This window comes from Mesoplodon mirus, assembly GCF_964341445.2.
Source record: "Mesoplodon mirus genome assembly, chromosome: 10".
Lineage (NCBI taxonomy): Eukaryota > Metazoa > Chordata > Mammalia > Artiodactyla > Ziphiidae > Mesoplodon > Mesoplodon mirus.
The window spans coordinates 44008821-44027591 of NC_138986.1; the positions used below are offsets into that span (position 1 = coordinate 44008821).

Genomic DNA, 18771 nt, shown 5'->3' on the forward strand with positions numbered 1-18771 from the left:
ATTTAGGAAAATGCATTTTATTTTCTGACCTTTCTTCTTTTCTGCTTACTTTTGCTTTTATACACTATTTTCCCTTTCTAGATTTATGACATATTTTACTTTTCTTTCCCTCAAGTCTTTACCTAAGTTCATTTTGGGTGGCTCAGGAGTAAGCTTAAGGGAGCTACCAATTTTGTTAAGTTAGACCCATGAAGTGAGAGCACAAGGGCTTTCATGGCCAAGCAAAAGAGGTAGAGTATAACTGCAGTGAGTCAGGATCTGGCCACCTCATCGTCAGCCAAAACACGGCCACGGTGCCACAGCACTGGATGAAAGTAGAGAACTCGGAAGACAGACATTACAGACCATTACATTAATGGTCAACAGCATTTATCTTGGCATCATTTAAAAACTATCCACAAGATCAACTGTAGAGCTGAGATGGCATGAAGATCACAATAAGTGCCAACAGATTTCATCTCTCTTGGCACAAACAAGCACTTTCTAAGATATGTGAAACACAAGGTTTTTCTTTCAAGGAAAGAACCAAAGGAGACCCTTACCTCATATTTTCCTTTCTTCTCTAGAGGCTCTGAGTCCTCAGGCTTCCCGTCTCTGTCCCCTCTGAGCTCTTCCAGGATGAGGACTGTCTCCCAATTACTATAATAACAGGCTGGGAAAATATCTGAATGCATGCTGTCACCAAAGTAAACAACCTGTAAGTCAGATAGCAAATTCTGTTTGAGACATGAGAACTGTGAAAGAGTAGTGTTCATTTTATAGAAGGCAGAAGAAAATCCCTCAACAGGTGAGTAAGTGATATAAAAGTTGCATAGACGTCTTAAGTTTCCTTGAATAACTTCATAGGTGACCTGTCCTATTTGATTCACAAGGTGTCAGGTTTAAGAAGTTACACAATTCATTTGCAGGCAGAAGAAAGGCAGAAGATAAGTGAATTCAACTTGCTGAAATGAAAATTAAAGGGCCCATATGTTTACAGTTAAACCTGCCTCTGGAATTGAAGAGCTGGTGAGATACTGGAGACAACCTGTTACAGAGGGTTAGATTAGCAGGAATGCACAACACAACCAATTTACCAGTTTCTGGGCGCCACCCAGACCTGCTGAAACACAATCTCTGAGAGTGGGTGGGCAAGTGGACTCTGGGACACTTCCCAGGCATTCTGAGGCAAAGCCTCATTGATCCAGTCCATGTCTCTTAATTTACAGATGAGGAAACAAGGTTAAGGGAACATGAACTAGAACCTCCAAGGCAGGAGTCCCCAGGGGGCTGTGACAGTGTACGAGCCAGTGGAGTAGGGCTCAGTGACCCACTGACCCTCCTTCTCATGGGGCTCCTGGCAAACGTGTTTTAGAAGAAAGCATTCTGCTGTTTAAAATATACCAACGTCCAACATCAACAATGTGGCCAGGATGTTAAAAGCTAATGTGTCTTCAGTCTATAGTATAATCAGTTACTGCTTGTTTTACACATAAAAATGTTCCTGATGGACAGTCATCAGGATAACATTCCTCGGTAACCCACACACTATTCCATTGTATCTCTCAGGTCTGTGGCCTCCTGCTTGGAATATCTGCCTTTCTCTGTTACAGAGAAAGACCCAATGTACATCAACAAAGGAAAGGCTTATTTAAGCAGAAGAGGTAGGCAAGGAGGTTGGCAGACAGGCGGAGGCAGATGATTCCCTCACAGATAACTATGCTGAATGCATTTAGAGTTATGGTTTTAGTTTACAAGGGCTTATATCTCCAAGCCCTTGTAAACTGGGCTCAGTCAGAAAATACCTTGGGTTCAGGTTTGCCAGTCATTTTCTTCAGAAGTTCATAAAGGTGGACCGCATTCCCTTGGGAGTACCAGCCAGGTTTATCCAGAGATGGCAGGGCCTCCTGCTCCTCGTCATTCTCTGAAAGCACAGTTGGACAATCATATACTTTATAATCAAGTGATAGCACCCAGCTGGACGGACCACACTCTGGCATGGCTGTAGGACACGTGTAAGAAGGAACCATGTGGGGATGGGAGCTAGCATTCAGTGATCACCTATATATCATGAGCACTTCATGGACATAAATATATATACTTTTCAAAGATTTTTTTTTTAAAGAGCGGTTTTAAGTTCACAGCAAAATTGAGAGGAAGGTACAGAGATATCCTATACACCCTCTTCCCTCACAAAGGCAGTCTCCCCCATTGTTGGTGATAAAAAATGAGTCAACATATCACAATGATATGAGTGAATTCCTCCAGAACAAGGAATTCTAAAAACACATTTACAGATAATTAAAGCCATATCACAGCAACTTCCAGCTTAAGGTCAAGAGATATTTATGCCTATTTGGTTGACATTTCAGCAGCCATTTTAAAATTCTTCTACACAATCAAATGAAAACCCTACTATTCTCTAAAGCGTAGTTAAAAAACCAACCATGTATTAGCTTAACATTAAGAGTCTAAGAAGACTCAGCATATTCCTGGAGAAACACAGTGAAAACCAATTATTTCTCATGTCTGTCTGTCTGTCTGTACTTAGCACAGAAGGTCTTACCATGTAAATAATGTGGGTTTGATGGCAACTGGGAAATGAGTAATTTACGCAAATATTTTTGAAAGCAAATGTACATTTGATATGTAGAGGCCCACTGTACAGGAACCATGGGAAGGGCATCTTTCCATTGCTTATTAAAAACAAATCTACAGAATCATAATTTCTCACATATTGGGACTCAGTAATTAACAAAAAGGAAAAAAACCCTTCTTTATACAAAGACCAAAACAGAATACTCACTTTACACAAACCCCTCCCCCTCCCCCTCCCCATTTCCAGCTCCCACACTGGAAGCTGCTCTGCAGGGTACTAATTCATGCAGGGCAGCTTCCAGGGCTCTGGGAGAACTTCCATAACTGGGAAGCTGTGGGACTCAGAAAACTAATAATTCCAGCAATAGGGAGCCAATGTGGGCTGTGAAAGCATCAGAGCTGAAGTGGAAGCGATACAATCCAAGGGAACAAACTCAAGGAAGCTTCAAGCACAATCTTTATAAACCCAAACATTTTCACACTTCTTTTCATGGTCTATGGGAAACAGTTATATGAACTTTCATTTTCACATAATATAAATAAATGTGCCCTGCAAGCAGTACAATGATGACACTGATTTGAAAAAGTTTACTTAAAAAGTATATTAGAAGATAATAAATACAATAGAAAAAAAACAGAGGAGGGCAAAGGGGATAAGAGAGTGACTGGGATTTGTTTCCTCAGTTTTAAAATGGGGATTATAACAGTACTTCCCTCATAGAGTGAGTGTATAAGTGAATTAATACAGATGGAGCACATGGAAGAGTGTGGGCCATGTAGTGTTGAAGAAGTCTTAGCTGCTATCCCTTCAATTCACAGGCGCAGAAACTGATATCTGGAGAAGCTAAGGAATCTGCCCAAAGTTACCAAACTGCTACAATCACCCCTCAAAGGACTTCAAATTAGGGCTAGAAGACAAGGAGTAAGATAAAAATCAATTAAAGCAAATAGTAAATCAAACTAAAACTCTTTTGAAAACTATAATTTGCTTCTGGATACAGCTGTGTTTTACAATAACAAATCTCATTTTTTAACTGTAAGACCATATGGACAAGTAAAAACAAAAAAACAAAACAGTACGCTTTTAGTCAGCATAATAGTTACAAAATTAATATGGGGAAATGACAGTCAAGGCTATGGCTGACAGCCTTGAAGAAAGCAAGCTCCACGACTCAGATAAGACAGAGAGCCAGAGAACTCACGTGCCTGGGCCTGACTGGTGTGACGTCAGAACTGGCTCCTGCGGCAGCTCCCAGCAGCTTCTCCCAACTCCCAGAGCCTTTGGTGTTACTACCTTACCAATGTTTTAAAAGTATGTATTTGTGTGATGTTTTTGAATCAGTAATACATTTAAGTTTTTTTTTTTTTTTTCCCTCCCGGACCGGGGCACGAACCCGCGTCCCCTGCATCGGCAGGTGGACCCCCAACCACTGCGCCACCAGGGAAGCCCCATTTAAGTATTTTTAAAAGACGCGATTTTGAGCTCAACCTGCTATGTGCTCACCTCTTCTGCAAAAGGTATCATTCTTTTATGCATATAAAAGCAAATATAAATATATATTCTTTTTCTCCACTTTTGAAATACATTTATTGAGGTATAATTGACATACAATAAACTGTGCATAAAGCATACAATTTGATTAGTTTGGGCACATGTATATATCTATTATGAGCTGAACTGTGGTCCTCTCAAATTCATATGCTGAAGCATTAACCCTGTTCCCCAGAATGTGACTGTACTTGGAGACAGGGCCTTTAAAGAGGTGACTGAGTTAAAATGAGGCCATGGGGTGGGCCCTAATTCAATACTATTGGTGTCCTCATAAAAAGAGGAAATTAGGACACATAGTTAGGCAATTAGGACACAGAAGAAAGACCATGTGATGCTACAGGGAGAAGATGGCCATCTATAAGCCAAGAAGAAAGGCGTCGGAAGAAACCAATCTTTTTGACACCTTGACCTCAGACTTCTAGCCTCCAGAACTGTGAAAAAAGAAATTTCCATTGTTTCAGCCACTCAGTCTGTGGTATTTTGTTACAGTAGCCCTAGCAAACTAATGCAACACCCGTGACCCCTCCTCCCTTTTAAATGCAAATATCAGCATATTCGGCACACTGTTCTGCAACTTAATTTTTTAAAAACTTTACTTTATTGATAATACATTGTGATCTGCCTGTTTTTTTAAATTCCATGATTTATTTAATAGTCTTTTTTTGATAGACATGTGAAATGTTGTTACAAGGAAAAAGTTACAAACATGAAAGAATTCGCCTGGTGGGGTCAAACAAAATCCCACCAGGATTTCTTTCTTTTCTTCTTTCACTCTTTATTTCAACAATCTTTCACAAACCAATTTACGTATGAGGGATATGGCAGTGAACTAGATGGTCTGAGTTCTTGAGCTCAAAATGTTTATTTTCTAGGAGCAATCTCTGACTTGCTAGGGGTTTACTTAACAGTGATTTATGATTAAAATATATTTATAATTGTTTTGATTTCTAGGACTCCTTCTTATATGAACTTCACTGAACAGTTCAAATTTACTTTTATACATCCCTTCTTCAATTTTGAGCTAGAAAAATTTCTCACCAATTATGGATTTTCATACACACTTTCTCCATGGTTTTTGGAATGGCCAGTAAGATACTTTTCAAGTGAAATACCTCCTAAAATGCCTGCCTGTGTTGGGGACTATAAAATGGAAATTATACTATTAAAGGAAATGAATACTTTACCAGTGAGCTGGAGCAAATTTCATAGAACAGAAAGTGAAACTCCTACTCTTACCCTTTATCTACTTTGGCTTTGGTCGTTTAGTTAAATATGCTTAACTACCTAGCTCATTTCCACACCTAAAATGATAGGAAGTTTATTTCTTTTCAGAATAACAACCTTCAATTAAATGTACTCACTAAGACATTCTCTTGGTCTTACTAAAAAGTCCGTCTTGGTGATCTGACCAGCAGCATCTGTTTCAACAGAAAATCTGTTTAGAAATGCAAATCGAAGCCTTTTGCCCAGCCCTACTGGATCAGAATCTCCATCTTAACAAGATCCCTAGGTGATTTGAGTATAAAGTCTGAGAAACACTGATGTAGAAAGAACAGCAGGAAAACAAAACAAAACAAAAACCCGATAGAACAATAAAAGGCATTCATTTCACCAAGGAGGGAGTAATGGGCACCTGTGGGGAGCAGTGAGAATGAAGATGAAAAGGTAACCTAGCAACCAGATTTAGCCTTAGGGTGCTATATGGAGTGGGGAGCCAATGAGATTCTGTGTGTGATAAATATATTAAATATATTGTAAGTCTAACAGTAATAAGTGAGCAATACAAAATATACTGAAATTAAAAGCAAGTGACAAATAGAAATCTATGCCAATGAAAAGTATTTGAGGGCAGTGGGCAAGAGACAGAAATAGAGGTATAAAGGGAGGCGGAGGGACGAGGTAGAATGGGGAAGAATGATCAAAGCTTAACGGGAAGGGAGGGGACGGCAGAGATGAGATATTTCTGAGGTAGATTAAACAGGACTTTATGGAAAAAACAAGACAAAACAAGAAACAAACAAAACCCCCCAGGACTTGATGCACAGCCTCCTGGATGTGAAAGGGTGAAGATGATAAAGGTTTCCGGCTGGGTTTATTCAGCGGCTGGTGAAGTAATGAAGGTAAGGAACACAAAGTGACCAGCATGTTTGGTTGGTGTTTGCTTTCAAGGTGGAAGGAGAATCAAGTTTGATTTCAGAATAATGGGTGGAGGTGTCTGGTGTACAAGACAAAAAATATGGTGTGAGGTTCTGGCAAAGACAGCTGGGGCAACATCTGGGAGTCAGTGGACAGGTGAAAGCTGAGGCCAAGACACCAAAGACAGCAAGTTGGGTCATGATTCCCAAATTGGGCGGCACGGGGGAGGGGTAGTTGGTAGCAGGACACTGACGTGGTCCCTCTCCCCACTGAATTTACAATCTTGCAAGGTGGACGGGCTCCCTCCCCACACCAAGCCTTAGCTCTGGTGAGGAGCTGAGTCGTGAGATAACAGATTTTGCCTAGAAGAGGTTCCCCGCCCCCAAACAGTCCTTAAGCTCCTGTAGGGATCAAGCTGAATGGAGCTCAGCACCCCCACCTGCCGAGTCCCCACCCTCCCTTTCGGCGCCTCCATGACAACTGCTGCCATCAGTCCTGTACGACTGCACAGAGGATGCTGCAGCGCTGGGGTCTCTGGGATTGGCTCACCGTGCCTTCCGTCCCAACAAGCTTCTTTGCCTTAATTTTACTTCTAACTTTAATCATTTGGAGCAATGATCTGATTTACGAAGACACTGGACTGTCACATAAGGGGCAACTGACGTGACTTGTGCAGTAACATTAACTGCCGTTATGTGGGATGTTTGGTGGGTTACAAGGCTGAGAGATCAGTTAAGTACTGTAATAACCCGGACCTGATGTAATACTGTGCCAATTCATACAAGGGATGATGAGGGAGTGGCAGGTGACAAACTTGAGAAAACTGGAGGATAGGTTAGCTGTTAAGGGGAGAGAGGAGCTGAAGATGACAGATTTCCCTAACTTGGGCAAGATCTGTGGTTCGAAAAGTTATAACAGAGTTATGGAATATGGGAAATGAATAAGTTGTTATAGGTATGTCAAGTTTCATGTGATGCCAGGGTTCTGGGGCATGGAAAGCTTAGAAGACAGATAGAAACAGGCCTCTGTAAGTCAGGGAAAAGTAAAACCAAGAATTAAGGAATTAGGAGTCATTAGCGAACAGGTGACAGTTAAAACCAGAGGGTGGTAGAGAGCTGACAACAGCAGGAGAAGAAAGGAGGGTCAATGCAGAACGCTAGAGAGTAGCGACATTTAACGAGAAAGGTGAAGGGAAACCAGCAGTGGAAACAGAGATAGAGCAGTTAGAGGCAGAAGAATCAGAATCAGCAGCAAAATAAACACTACAATAGAACACAATGGATTAGAGATTCTTTAATATGAGCAGTATAAACCTCTTATTAATAATAGTTCTGGCAATCATTTTGCCCTCTAAATGTGAATAAACTATTTTGTATCAGCTCCAGAAACTGCAGGATTCACTGTGTCTTACACCAAAATATTTTAAATCAGAGAACCAGAAAACTAAAGCTGAAAGTACTTTAGAGATCTTCTAGTCTAATCCCTTCTGGATGTGAAAAAACTGAGACAAGCTCTATATCTATATAAAAGCATGAAATCCCATACATTCTGAGGTCCGTAGGCATTTTTTTCTAATTATTATAGACAATGGTGATCGGACTTTGGGTCCTATTTCATCCATCCAGACTTTTCAACTCTTAGAGTTAAGACTTATAACATTTTCATACTTTAAATTCAGCCAAGGTGACTATCAAGTCTTTTAATGAATATAATATCTGAAAATATAGTTTGGATACATTATTATGTCAGTCCTCAAATCCAATTTGATAGTGTAAAACCAAAAGAAAATACTGCACAGAGGTTATAAGATAGATACCTCTACATGGTTATAGTTTTTAAAAGCTTACCATTATATCTCTGAATACTCTTCAATTAAATAGAAATACTACACAAAGTACAGTAGTTTGTCAGCATAAGTTAATGCCTTTGTGGTCTCCAATATGTTAAAAAATTTGGTATATTTTTAATGTGCATTGCTTTCTGTTACTGGTGTTTGTGAGTAAAATTTTAATAAAAACCTTGGTGAAACAGCGTAAGTACTACTGTAGGTATAGAGCAGACACGGATTTTCTTGGAACAAAATATGAAAACCTTGAAGATAAAAGTAAAAATAAACATCTATTGAGTACTTAATGTACTTAAATATAATTTTGTGAAGAAGGGAAAAACATTGAATTTTTTTTCCTGGTTTAATACAAAGAGTCCTATTTGATGCCTTGATTATTTCTTTTTTTATAATTTAATTTTTATTTTACATTGGAATATAGTTGATTTACAACGTTGTGTTAGTTTCAGGTACACAGCAACGTGACTGAATCCCTGATTATTTTTTTAACACCAAGGATTTATGTAAGACATCGAACCAATATATGAAAACCACCATCGATCCCTGCCTTTCCACCAGGCCAGGGTTTCTTAACCTTGGCACTACTGAGATTTGGGGCCAGAAAATTCTTTGTTGGTGGTGGTAGGGGTGCTGTCCTGTGTGCTGTAGGTTGGTTAGCAGCATCTCTGGCCTCTACCCACTAGATGCCAGTAGTATCCGTCCTCCAAAGCTGTGACAACCAAATGTCTCCCCAGACATTGCCAAAGTTGCCCTAAGAAGCAAGACTGCCACAGTTGAAAACAACTGTTTTTCATCAGCATAATGCATATTCGAGTATCTTCAGTTAAAAACAATAAACTACAGGTCTCCCTTGATTTACGATGGAGTTACAACCCGATAGAACCAGCATAAGTTGAAAATATCTTAAGTCAAAAATGCCTTTAAGGGCTTCCCTGGTGGCGCAGTGGTTGAGAATCCGCCTGCCAATGCAGTGGACACAGGTTCGAGCCCTGGTCTGGGAAGATCCCACATGCCGCGGAGCAACTAAGCCCGTCCGCCACAGCTACTGAGCCTGCGCGTTTGGAGCCTGTGCTCCGCAACAAGAGAGGCCGCGACAGTGAGAGGCCCGCGCACCGTGATGAAGAGTGGTCCCTGCTCGCCGCAACTAGAGAAAGCCCTTGCACAGAAACAAAGACCCAACACAGCCAAAAAAAAAAAAAAAAAAAAAGGCTTTAATACACCTAACCTACCGAACATAAGCCTAGCCTACCTTAAACATGCTCAGAACACTTACATTAGCCTACAACTGGGCAAAGTCATCTAACACAAAGCCTATTTTACAACAAAGTACTGCATACTTCATGGAATTTACTGAATCAGTATTCAATTAAAACAGAATGGTTGTATGGGTACAGCATGGTTCTAAGTGTACTGGCTGTTTAACCTCATTATCTGAGGTACTGGCTGACTGGAGCTGTGGCTTGTTGCCCATTCCCAGCATCAAGAGAGAGTATCAAAAGGCATATTGCTAGCCTGGGAAAAGATTAAAATTCTAAATTTGAAGTACAGTTTCTACTGAATATGTATTGCTTTTGCACCATCATGAAGTCAAAAAATCTAAGTTGAAGCACTGTAAATCGGGGACCACCTGCATGCCCTTGATCCTACACTGTCTTCCACCTAAAGCCTCAATTGTTTGACTATTTTTTTTTATTAGTTTCTGCTTTATAACAAAGTGAATCAGTCATACATATACATCTGTTCCCACATCCCTTCCCTCATGCATCTCCCTCCCTCCCACCCTCCCCATCCCACCCCTCCAGGTGGTCACAAAGCACCGAGCTGATCTCCCTGTGCTCTGCGGCTGCTTCCCACTATCTATCTACCTTACGTTTGGTAGTGTATATATGTCCATGCCTCTCTTTCGCTTTGTCACAGCTTACCCTTCCCCCTCCCCATGACTATTTTCATAGCTAAAATTCTAGAAAGAGTTGTTTACACTCAGGGGTTCCACTACCTCCAATGAACTCTTCAAGATACTGCAGTCTGGTTCTATATCTATCAGTGCTCAAGACACCAGTGATCTCTGTCTTGTCCACTACAATGGACATTTCTCTTTCCAATTGACTTTCAGTAGCATTTGCCCTAGGTGACCACTCTCTCCTCTCCTCACTGGTTTATGAATGTTGTACTCTATTTCCCCCACTATAATCTGTCTGCTCCTACATTACACTCTTTCTTCTCTATCCTTAATGTTAGAGTATGTCAGAGCTTGGTCTGGGCCTTCTGCCTATCTGTATTCTCCCTCTATGTGATCTCATGTAAGCCCAAGGCTTTAAATACCCTTCTATGAGCTATGAATCCCAAATTTATATCCTGAACCTACACCTGTTCTCTTGGACTCCAGGCTCATTTATATACATTTCCTAATTGAGAGCTCCAGTTAGATCATTCACAGTCATTTCAAAATTAATACGTTGAAACATGAGTTCTGAATAGTTCTATTAAGAACCACCCTGCACAAACTTTTCCTCTGTATTTTTCCTCATGGCTGTAAATGGTCCCACCATTTACCCATTTGCTCAATTCAGAAAAAAGAAAACTCAGCAACCTGAAGTCATTTCTGATTCACTGCCTTTTCATCTGCTGCTTCTAAAGCATCACCGAGTCTTGAGTGTCCCATCTGCACAACGTATCTGACACGTGTCTACCTCCCTCCACTTCCAGTACCACTGCCTCAGACCGAAGCATCGCAAGGTCTCGCTTGCGACATTCAATTGCCTGGTCTCCCTCTTTCTCTCTATCCTTCCCCACATCCAATCCATGACCCACCCAGCAGCCAAAAAGGTCTCTATGTCACTCATACATCTCCACTGAATAGCTTCAGGTTGCTTTTGGAATAAAAATTAAAACCATTTCCACAGTGTATGAGGCTGCCTGCCTGCCTAATGTCACCCCTTCTCTGCCCATGACTGTGTGCCAGAATCACAGGTCCCTTCTCTGTCACAGGAACGAGCCCAGACTACCCTCAAATGGAGGCTTTGCATTTGTTTGTCCCATTGCCAGGGATACACTTCCTCAGCTCTTCTCATTACTCATCCCGCAGTTCCCGCCTGGCAAGTTACCTCATCTGACCTTTTCAGACAGGCGTCCCCTGGCCGGGCACTCTAAGGTGGCCTCCCAGTCTACTACCTCACCAGGCAGTCATTTCCATCTCAACAGGTAACATGACCTGTAATCCTATCCCAGGCATTTACCAACTTGCTTATGTGCTTGTTTATGCATCCCAATGAGGGAAAAGAACACCTGCTATCTCTTTTATTCCCCTTGCTGCATCTAACACAGAGCTTTTGTACATGGTTGTCAGCCAACAGGTATTTATTGAGTAAGTGAATGAACAAATCTTAAATAGGAGAGTAAAGATACAAAATGTTAACTTACCAAGTGTCCGGAAAGGCCTCTGACTTGGTAAATGGGAGAAGAAACCAGGCTTCAATGCATTTGTAATCACAATGTCAAAAAGATATTCAAAATCATTCCTAAAAAGCAATGATATTTTTCATAAATTTATTTTAAGGAATTAGAAAAGGTCCATATAAAACAGAACTTAATCTTTGCCTATTTGACCACAGCATCATTTCTGATCTTTTGATTAACTTTTCTACGCTTTCTATACATTCTAAGGTGAACCTTACACTGGAAATAGCAGGTAGTCAAGCACTAATCATCCTGACACCACCCTGAAGTATCAATACAAACATAAGGGGGAAAAAAAGCATATTAACTCATTAACTCTAGGTGCTAAGCTGGTTTTCTCACTATGGCAATAATTATAGTGTGTAAATTCAATAGTTTCTAACACATAAAATACTCACGAGCTATGTTTTCAAATTTGGGGCCTGAAATTTGTCTGGATTTATTAGCATCAAGAGTTATTAATAATTTTGTGTGTTACATGGATCCTACAGAAAGCTAGCATTATAACAAGTCAGATGACATCTTTCAGAGAGTGGTCAAAATGTGAACATACCTTATTTTGAAAATCAGGGTAGTATTATAATATGGTAATTTTTAGGCAACAATAATAATTGTTTTTTAGTCTGTATTTAACACTATATTAAGGACTATTTGGGACAGCAAAGGAAAGATAGTCCTTTCTCCTGACAGACTCACTATTACACTGGGGAGATAATATTTACCCAACATTCCAGAATACTTTTACACAGCGAAATGACACTGCAGAGGAATTAAGATATGAAGGAAAAGTTTGGTAATCTATGCTAATGAAAAAGAAATTAAGACTCCCAAGTGTTTATTCTGAAGCATGGTCCCACTACCAGGACAGCAAATGTCTCTATAAAAGGCACTTTCCAAGGCATCCAGGGCTGCAGCCTTAATTCACTTCAAGGATCCCAAACCTATACATTAATCAGAAAGCAGAAAACCACCGACAGACTGTAAGTACACCATAGGCCAGTCTGAATCCACATGTGCTGAGGAACATGGAAATGAGGAAGCTAAACAGGTTGGCAAGAGGTCAGTTTTGAGGCTAAAATTTGCTTCATACTCACGGCAATTCAGTACAGTATCTGCTAAAATTTGAGGAAACAGTAGGGGAGATCTAACAGCTCATTTTAGAATCTAGCTCTGACCATGGATATTCCCTAGCATTGCCCGTAAGAATGCCATAGATAAGTATTAACACTTGCTGAGACTTACCAACTACTCTCATACTTTTACCTGTATTGTGCCATTTAAACTTCCTGTCACGCCTATGAGATATTACTGTCCCATCTTTAAGATGGTGAAATTGAGGCTTAGAGAGGTCATAGAACCTACCCTAGGTCACGGGGTGAGTTGCAAGGCAGGGCTTGAGCCCACGGCTGTCTTACTTTAAGTCTATGCATTTAAGCTGCCTCGATGTTCATGGATGTCAGTCCCACCCCTGGCCGTGTAAATGGGGAAGTGCCTGGCTCCACATGGAAATGGCTACAGAGGGATTGTATTCCAGGTAAGTGTCAGGGGCTATAATCTACAACTCAGTGTCCCTCAATAATCATCCAAAGCTGAGAAACCAAATTCACGGAGGACTGCCCGAAGGACGTGCAGTCCATCCACCTTTCAGAAAAGCTAAAGCCCAGACTATGAACGGGCTCTGAGCACACTGACCCGGTAATACCGCTCTGCTACAATGTACTTGGGGTGTGTTTCTGTCAGGAGATGTTAAGGGCTGTTATGAGAAACAACCACTTGTCACTCAGCATTATTTAATATAATGATATGGTCACGGCTAACACTTTTTAAAAAGCACTGGTGTAATTTGTTACCAGCATTTTATAAGATCATGAAAATGAAATGACTTGTCACTTACCCAAGGATATATTCACAGAGGAGTCTACAGTAATCACTGTGAGAACTGGTAATTAACATAAGAATTTTCCCAGCATTTTTTAGCTGTTGAAGCCACTTTTTAACAGATTCCGGACAAGTGTGTAAATACCTGCCTGGATCTCTTTTTATTTCTGGAAAATATATTCCACAGTTTTCTGAAAAATAAAAATATCAAGGAGGTTTTTCTTTTTAAAATTTTTTGACTCAGTGTATTCTCAAACAAGTTCCTCTCTCTCAAAGCTATAGATAAAACTAAAAGGATAAAAACTAGGTTCGAATAATCCAGCAACGACGCCATTACTAAATTGCTTTTTAAGAATACTTCTTGTTCTTAAAAACATGATGATTGAGAATGTCAGTTGAAAATATTTTTTGGTTATTTGACAAGGACTGATAAAGTGTTAAAACAGATAACACGATAACACAATACATCAGCATTTTCAAATCAAAGAAAACCTTACTGCATTTGAAATGTCAATTAATAAATATTCTTTCAATCATTCAACAAATATTTGCTGAATACGGATAACAAACAAATACATATTCAGATAACGCACCAGGAACACGTCTTTGGCATGATGCAGTGGAGAAGGGAGCTGGGTTCCTGAGTCAGTGTTGTTTCAGATGAAACTGAGACTAGAGGCCCTGGTCTATTACAGCCCCTGGGAGGTGATGTGATGTTAAATGGAAAAACAAGTCATAAAAGGCAGGAAGGGGACTTCCCTGGTGGTGCAGCAGTTAAGAATCCACCTGCCAAAGCAGGGGACACGGGTTGGAGCCCTGGTCCAGGAAGATCCCACATGCTGTGGAGCAACTAAGCCCATGCGCCACAACTATTGAGCCTGCGCTCTAGAGCCCCCATGATGCAACTACCGAGCCTGCATGCTGCAACTACTGAAGCCCGCGTGCCTAGAGCCTAGGCTCCACAACAAGAGAAGCCACCGCAATGAGAAGCCCGAGCACCGCAACGAAGAGTAGCCCCCCCGCTCGCTGCAGCTAGAGAAAGCCCGCACAAAGCAATGAAGACCCAGCGCAGCAAAAAAATAAAAATAAAAATTATTAAAAAATCATTAAAAAAAAAAGAAAAAGAAAAGGCAGGAAGGCAGTGCAGTTGACAGTGAAAGCCGAAGAACCTGAGTCACTGAGCTGGGCTTGCCAGCTCTGTCCCTTTGCGTCTTTAGAGTTCAGGGGGTCAGCCTGAGCTCCGAAGCAGCTGGTACCAACATTTCCAGAAGTCCTGGTCAGATGCACCCACTATGTTTGATATGATGCCTTAAAAGTTATGAGTACTTAGGCACATAATTGCAGATTTGGTTGAAATGCTACTAGATTCATAAAGCACTTTAGAGATACTGTTCTTTGGGCATGATAGCAGTAGTAAGCAAATAAAGAGAACCTGAGTTCCTACTTTCCTTAGCTGCTAGGAAAAAGACACATGCATAAACGAAACAAGAAGTGAACGAGCTTGTAGTGAATTATAAACTCTGTAATAGATACAGGCTATAACTGTAATTCTGTACAATGTCATGCACTTGAAATAAATGAAATGAAAGTTATATATCAAGAATGTCAGGACAGGACAGAAGAGTCTCTTAAGAAAAAAAAAAAAGAAAGAAACAAAAGCAGAAATGGTAGCAAATACTGTTGTCTGACTGCCCAAATCCACTCCCCTCCTTCTTTGCTAAAGAGTATTCTGATTGTGTTTGAGGTTTCATTCTCCTCTGAGGGGCTAGGTGCTCAGGGAGGGTGGGTGTCTACCAGTCTAACCTAACAGGATAATTCCTTCCCATGTCCTGGTCATGTAAAACAACCCAATTTAATGAGCTTAAACATTAAGGATATCTATTATTTGCAGCCTACAGCATCTCTGTTCAGAAAATAATACATTGTAAGAATTAATCATAACCAGATTAAAAAAAATACTTAACAAAATAAAGAATATGTTACAAAATGAGAATAATATTCAGACATCAGAACACCAAGAACAAAAACAAAGTTTGTGCTCTTGTATTTTGCCCTACAGAGAACACATGTATAAATCTCTAGGATCTCTTAATATCCCAGAAGCTATGTAATGGCCCTTAAAAAAATTAAAATATGCCTTGTTTTTCAGGGAAGAGGAGGTACTAGTAGTAGAGGACTAATTTAAGGAAGACAAAAGAATAAAATTAAATAACTAAAAATGGAATAGGTTGATGAGTGAGTGGCTATCACAGCAATGGCAGAAGCTGTGTCTTTCCCAGAATTTATCTAAAGGAATCATATGTAAGATTATTTCACCCAGAAGAACAAAGCTTTTGTAGCAACAGTAATATTATGGGCTGGATAACAAAGATTTGTAGTATGTAATACTGAGAACATTTATATACTTAAGCATCTGTATTCAAAAACAATCGCTGAGAAAAGGCTATTTTTTCCTTAGCTATATGTGCTTAGTGCCATCTAGTGATCAAAATATAAGTTACTGTTAAAACGCTACTATTTCATTTCCAAATGAATAAAACATATACATTTAAATACTATATTTAAAAATTCTTGCCTAGATTAGTATTAGTTTCCCTTAATAAGCCTAATCTAAAAGAGTGCAAACATAATAGCCTAGGTGGAGAAAATTACTCTCTGAGGAAATAATGGGGATGTCCTCGTTTTGTTCACAAGCCAGAGTGAAATGAACAAACTAAAAAAGACAAGTCCTGTACAAACAGATACCCCATGGCAAGTTATGGGTCGCTCTTGCTATAAAAGATCACTAACTGTTGTTGGGTAAAATATTTTCATTCCCATGTAACCTTAAATCATTAAAGAAATAGGAGGTATATTAATATAAATATACTCATCTTTTTAAATTTTATTTTTATTGATATAACTGACATATAAACTTACTATGTAAGTCTAAGGTATACAACGTGTTGATCTGACACGTACATATTGCAATATGATTACTACTATAGCATGAGCTAACACCTCTATTATGTCACATAATTATCATTTCGTTTTTTTGTGGTGGGGACAAAAAGATCTGTTCTCTTAGCAATTTTGAAGTTTATAATTTAGTATTGCTGTCTCTAATACACGCTCATATTTTGTTGAAATAAATCAAGCTAGTAAACCAAAGGAATTTATGTTAAACATACTACACTGGAATAATAACTGCCTATTAAGTTATTTGCCTAAAGGTAGGGAGTCTGCCTTTTTGTTCAGCAGGGAGCAATCATTCAATGAATGAATACTTAAGTTAGTTCAGGGACAGACACAGGAACATTTATGTTTATTTAAAATCAAAGTAATAATATGATTTGTAACAATATTACCTGTGACAAAAAACTGTATCATTCATGTCCTATCAAAGTCATGCTATCTAAAGTACCTTTTTTTACCCCTATTGATAAAAATAATCATGTTAATTATATTTTTATACTGATAGAGTAACACTGAATAGACAAGACAAGGAATTGAGACCTAAGGTGGAAAGAAAGGAATGGTCTTGTTTGTTCCCAACTCACAAAGCAGACTGTGTTTTCACTTAACCTCAAAGGAATTCTACTTCACTGCCATTTTATGTAACTCATTTTCCTGGCCTTTCCATCCCTCTTCTCTCCTCAGATACTGGTATTTTCTGTATCCAGATGGGATTAAAAGTATAATTTTTAAAAAGCTAGTTCTAAAAATAAAAGTTTTGTCCTTTTATATTAAAAATTGGGTTAATATAGAGTCATGGAAATAACAGCAAAGTGTTGCGACAGTCTGACAGGCACTGAAAATGGCCTGCATGTATCAAACATGATTAAGGATTGAGGGACCTCTAGTGGTAAAAAAAAAAAAAAAAAAAGTACAACTTGAATAATAAAAATACCTTTTTTAGTCTAATAGGTAATCGTGCCACATCACGATTTCTATCATCATGGCGTTAGTAAGCATTTTCCTCACTTACTGTATCACTACTGTTTGTGTGATTTGTGGCTACAGTTCTCAAAGCTGTTGTGCAGGGGGATTAGAGATGCCAGGATGCTAATAACACCTCCACCATCAGCCTCCAAATAAGGTCTGTTATTTCCATTGCAGAACATAATTTAGGAGAGACTGAAATATTTACAACCTTTACAGGTTATAGAAGAGCATGCTAGTGAATAGCTAAAATGTTTAGCCATGAACTGTTTAAATGTACTTGCTGTAAGAGATGATATAATTTTCTGAAATATACATATACTATATGATTTTTTTTGGCCAAGAGATACTGAAATAGTTTTTGAACGATGAAGGAGATAAACAATAGATTAAATGTGTTCTAGATTTCATTTGTTTATTTATAGAAGGCAAAAGATGAAACTGAAATTTAATATTAAAACAGATTTCTTGTTTATGGTTCCTGTATGATTTGTTTCTACCTAATATATTTGTAAATTAAGAAATATTGAATGTCTAGATTGGGTAAAGTGAGTATCTATGTGCTAAATATAATGCTTGGAAAAGGACAACAAATAAGAATTGAGAAATGAAGTATAAAATGTACTGAAAAACACAATTTATAACATTTTACATTAATAGTATTTGACTTTCATCTCTGTATCCGTTACCTACCCCAAAGATTCTGATTTAATTGGTCTGGGCTGGGGTGATGCCACTGATATTTTTTTTAAAGCTCCCCAAGTAATTTCAATGTACAGTCAGGATTAAGAATTATGGCTCTAAGCTATAAGAACTAGAACTTTTGCTATTATTATCTGTATATCTTGCATGTGTCATTGTATATCACTGGCTCTCAGAGAGCAGGGATTTCTTAATTTTACAGTGTCTGATTACCTAACATACAGCTTTATACATAAGAGGCAACCAATACATATTAATTACTGTTGATGTGCGATGTCACACATGGGCATGAACACGGAAACTATCTTGAAGTAACATTAAAGAGATTAAATTATTGCTCTTCTTAACAAATACAATACATTCCTGCTATAGAAAATTCACTGTATTGGGTTTACTATCTCTGGATAACAAACCACCTCACACAGAGAGGCTTAAAACAGTATATTATCGTATCATAATTCTGAGGTTTGACTGAGTTTAGCTGGGCGGTTCTCCCTTGGGGTGTACCAGTCAGATGTCACAGTCTGGCACATGGGGCTGGGATGGCTGGAGCAGTGAGGGCTGGTAAAACATCTCTCCACTTTGCTAGCTTGGGCTTCCCCATGACATGATGGTTTCAAGGTAGCTTGATTTCTTAAATGGCAGTGGGTTTCCCTCCAAAGCAAGTGTTCCAAGACACTAAGGCAAAAGTTGCAAGGATTCT

At 39.2% G+C, this 18771-nt stretch overlaps 1 protein-coding gene across 3 annotated transcripts in view; it reads right to left on the bottom strand.

Moving 5' to 3' along the window:
• The window catches only part of NT5DC1 (5'-nucleotidase domain containing 1), a 126696-nt gene that overhangs the window by 11067 nt on the left and 96858 nt on the right, over window positions 1–18771 (bottom strand). For all 3 annotated transcript variants that reach the window (XM_082633749.1, XM_082633748.1, XM_082633750.1), the window contains 4 exons: window positions 13462–13636; window positions 11532–11629; window positions 1785–1903; window positions 543–695 (listed from right to left, as the gene is read on the bottom strand). In XM_082633749.1, the coding sequence (XP_082489875.1) occupies window positions 543–695; window positions 1785–1903; window positions 11532–11629; window positions 13462–13636 (545 nt within the window). The remainder of the gene's footprint in view (window positions 1–542; window positions 696–1784; window positions 1904–11531; window positions 11630–13461; window positions 13637–18771) is intronic.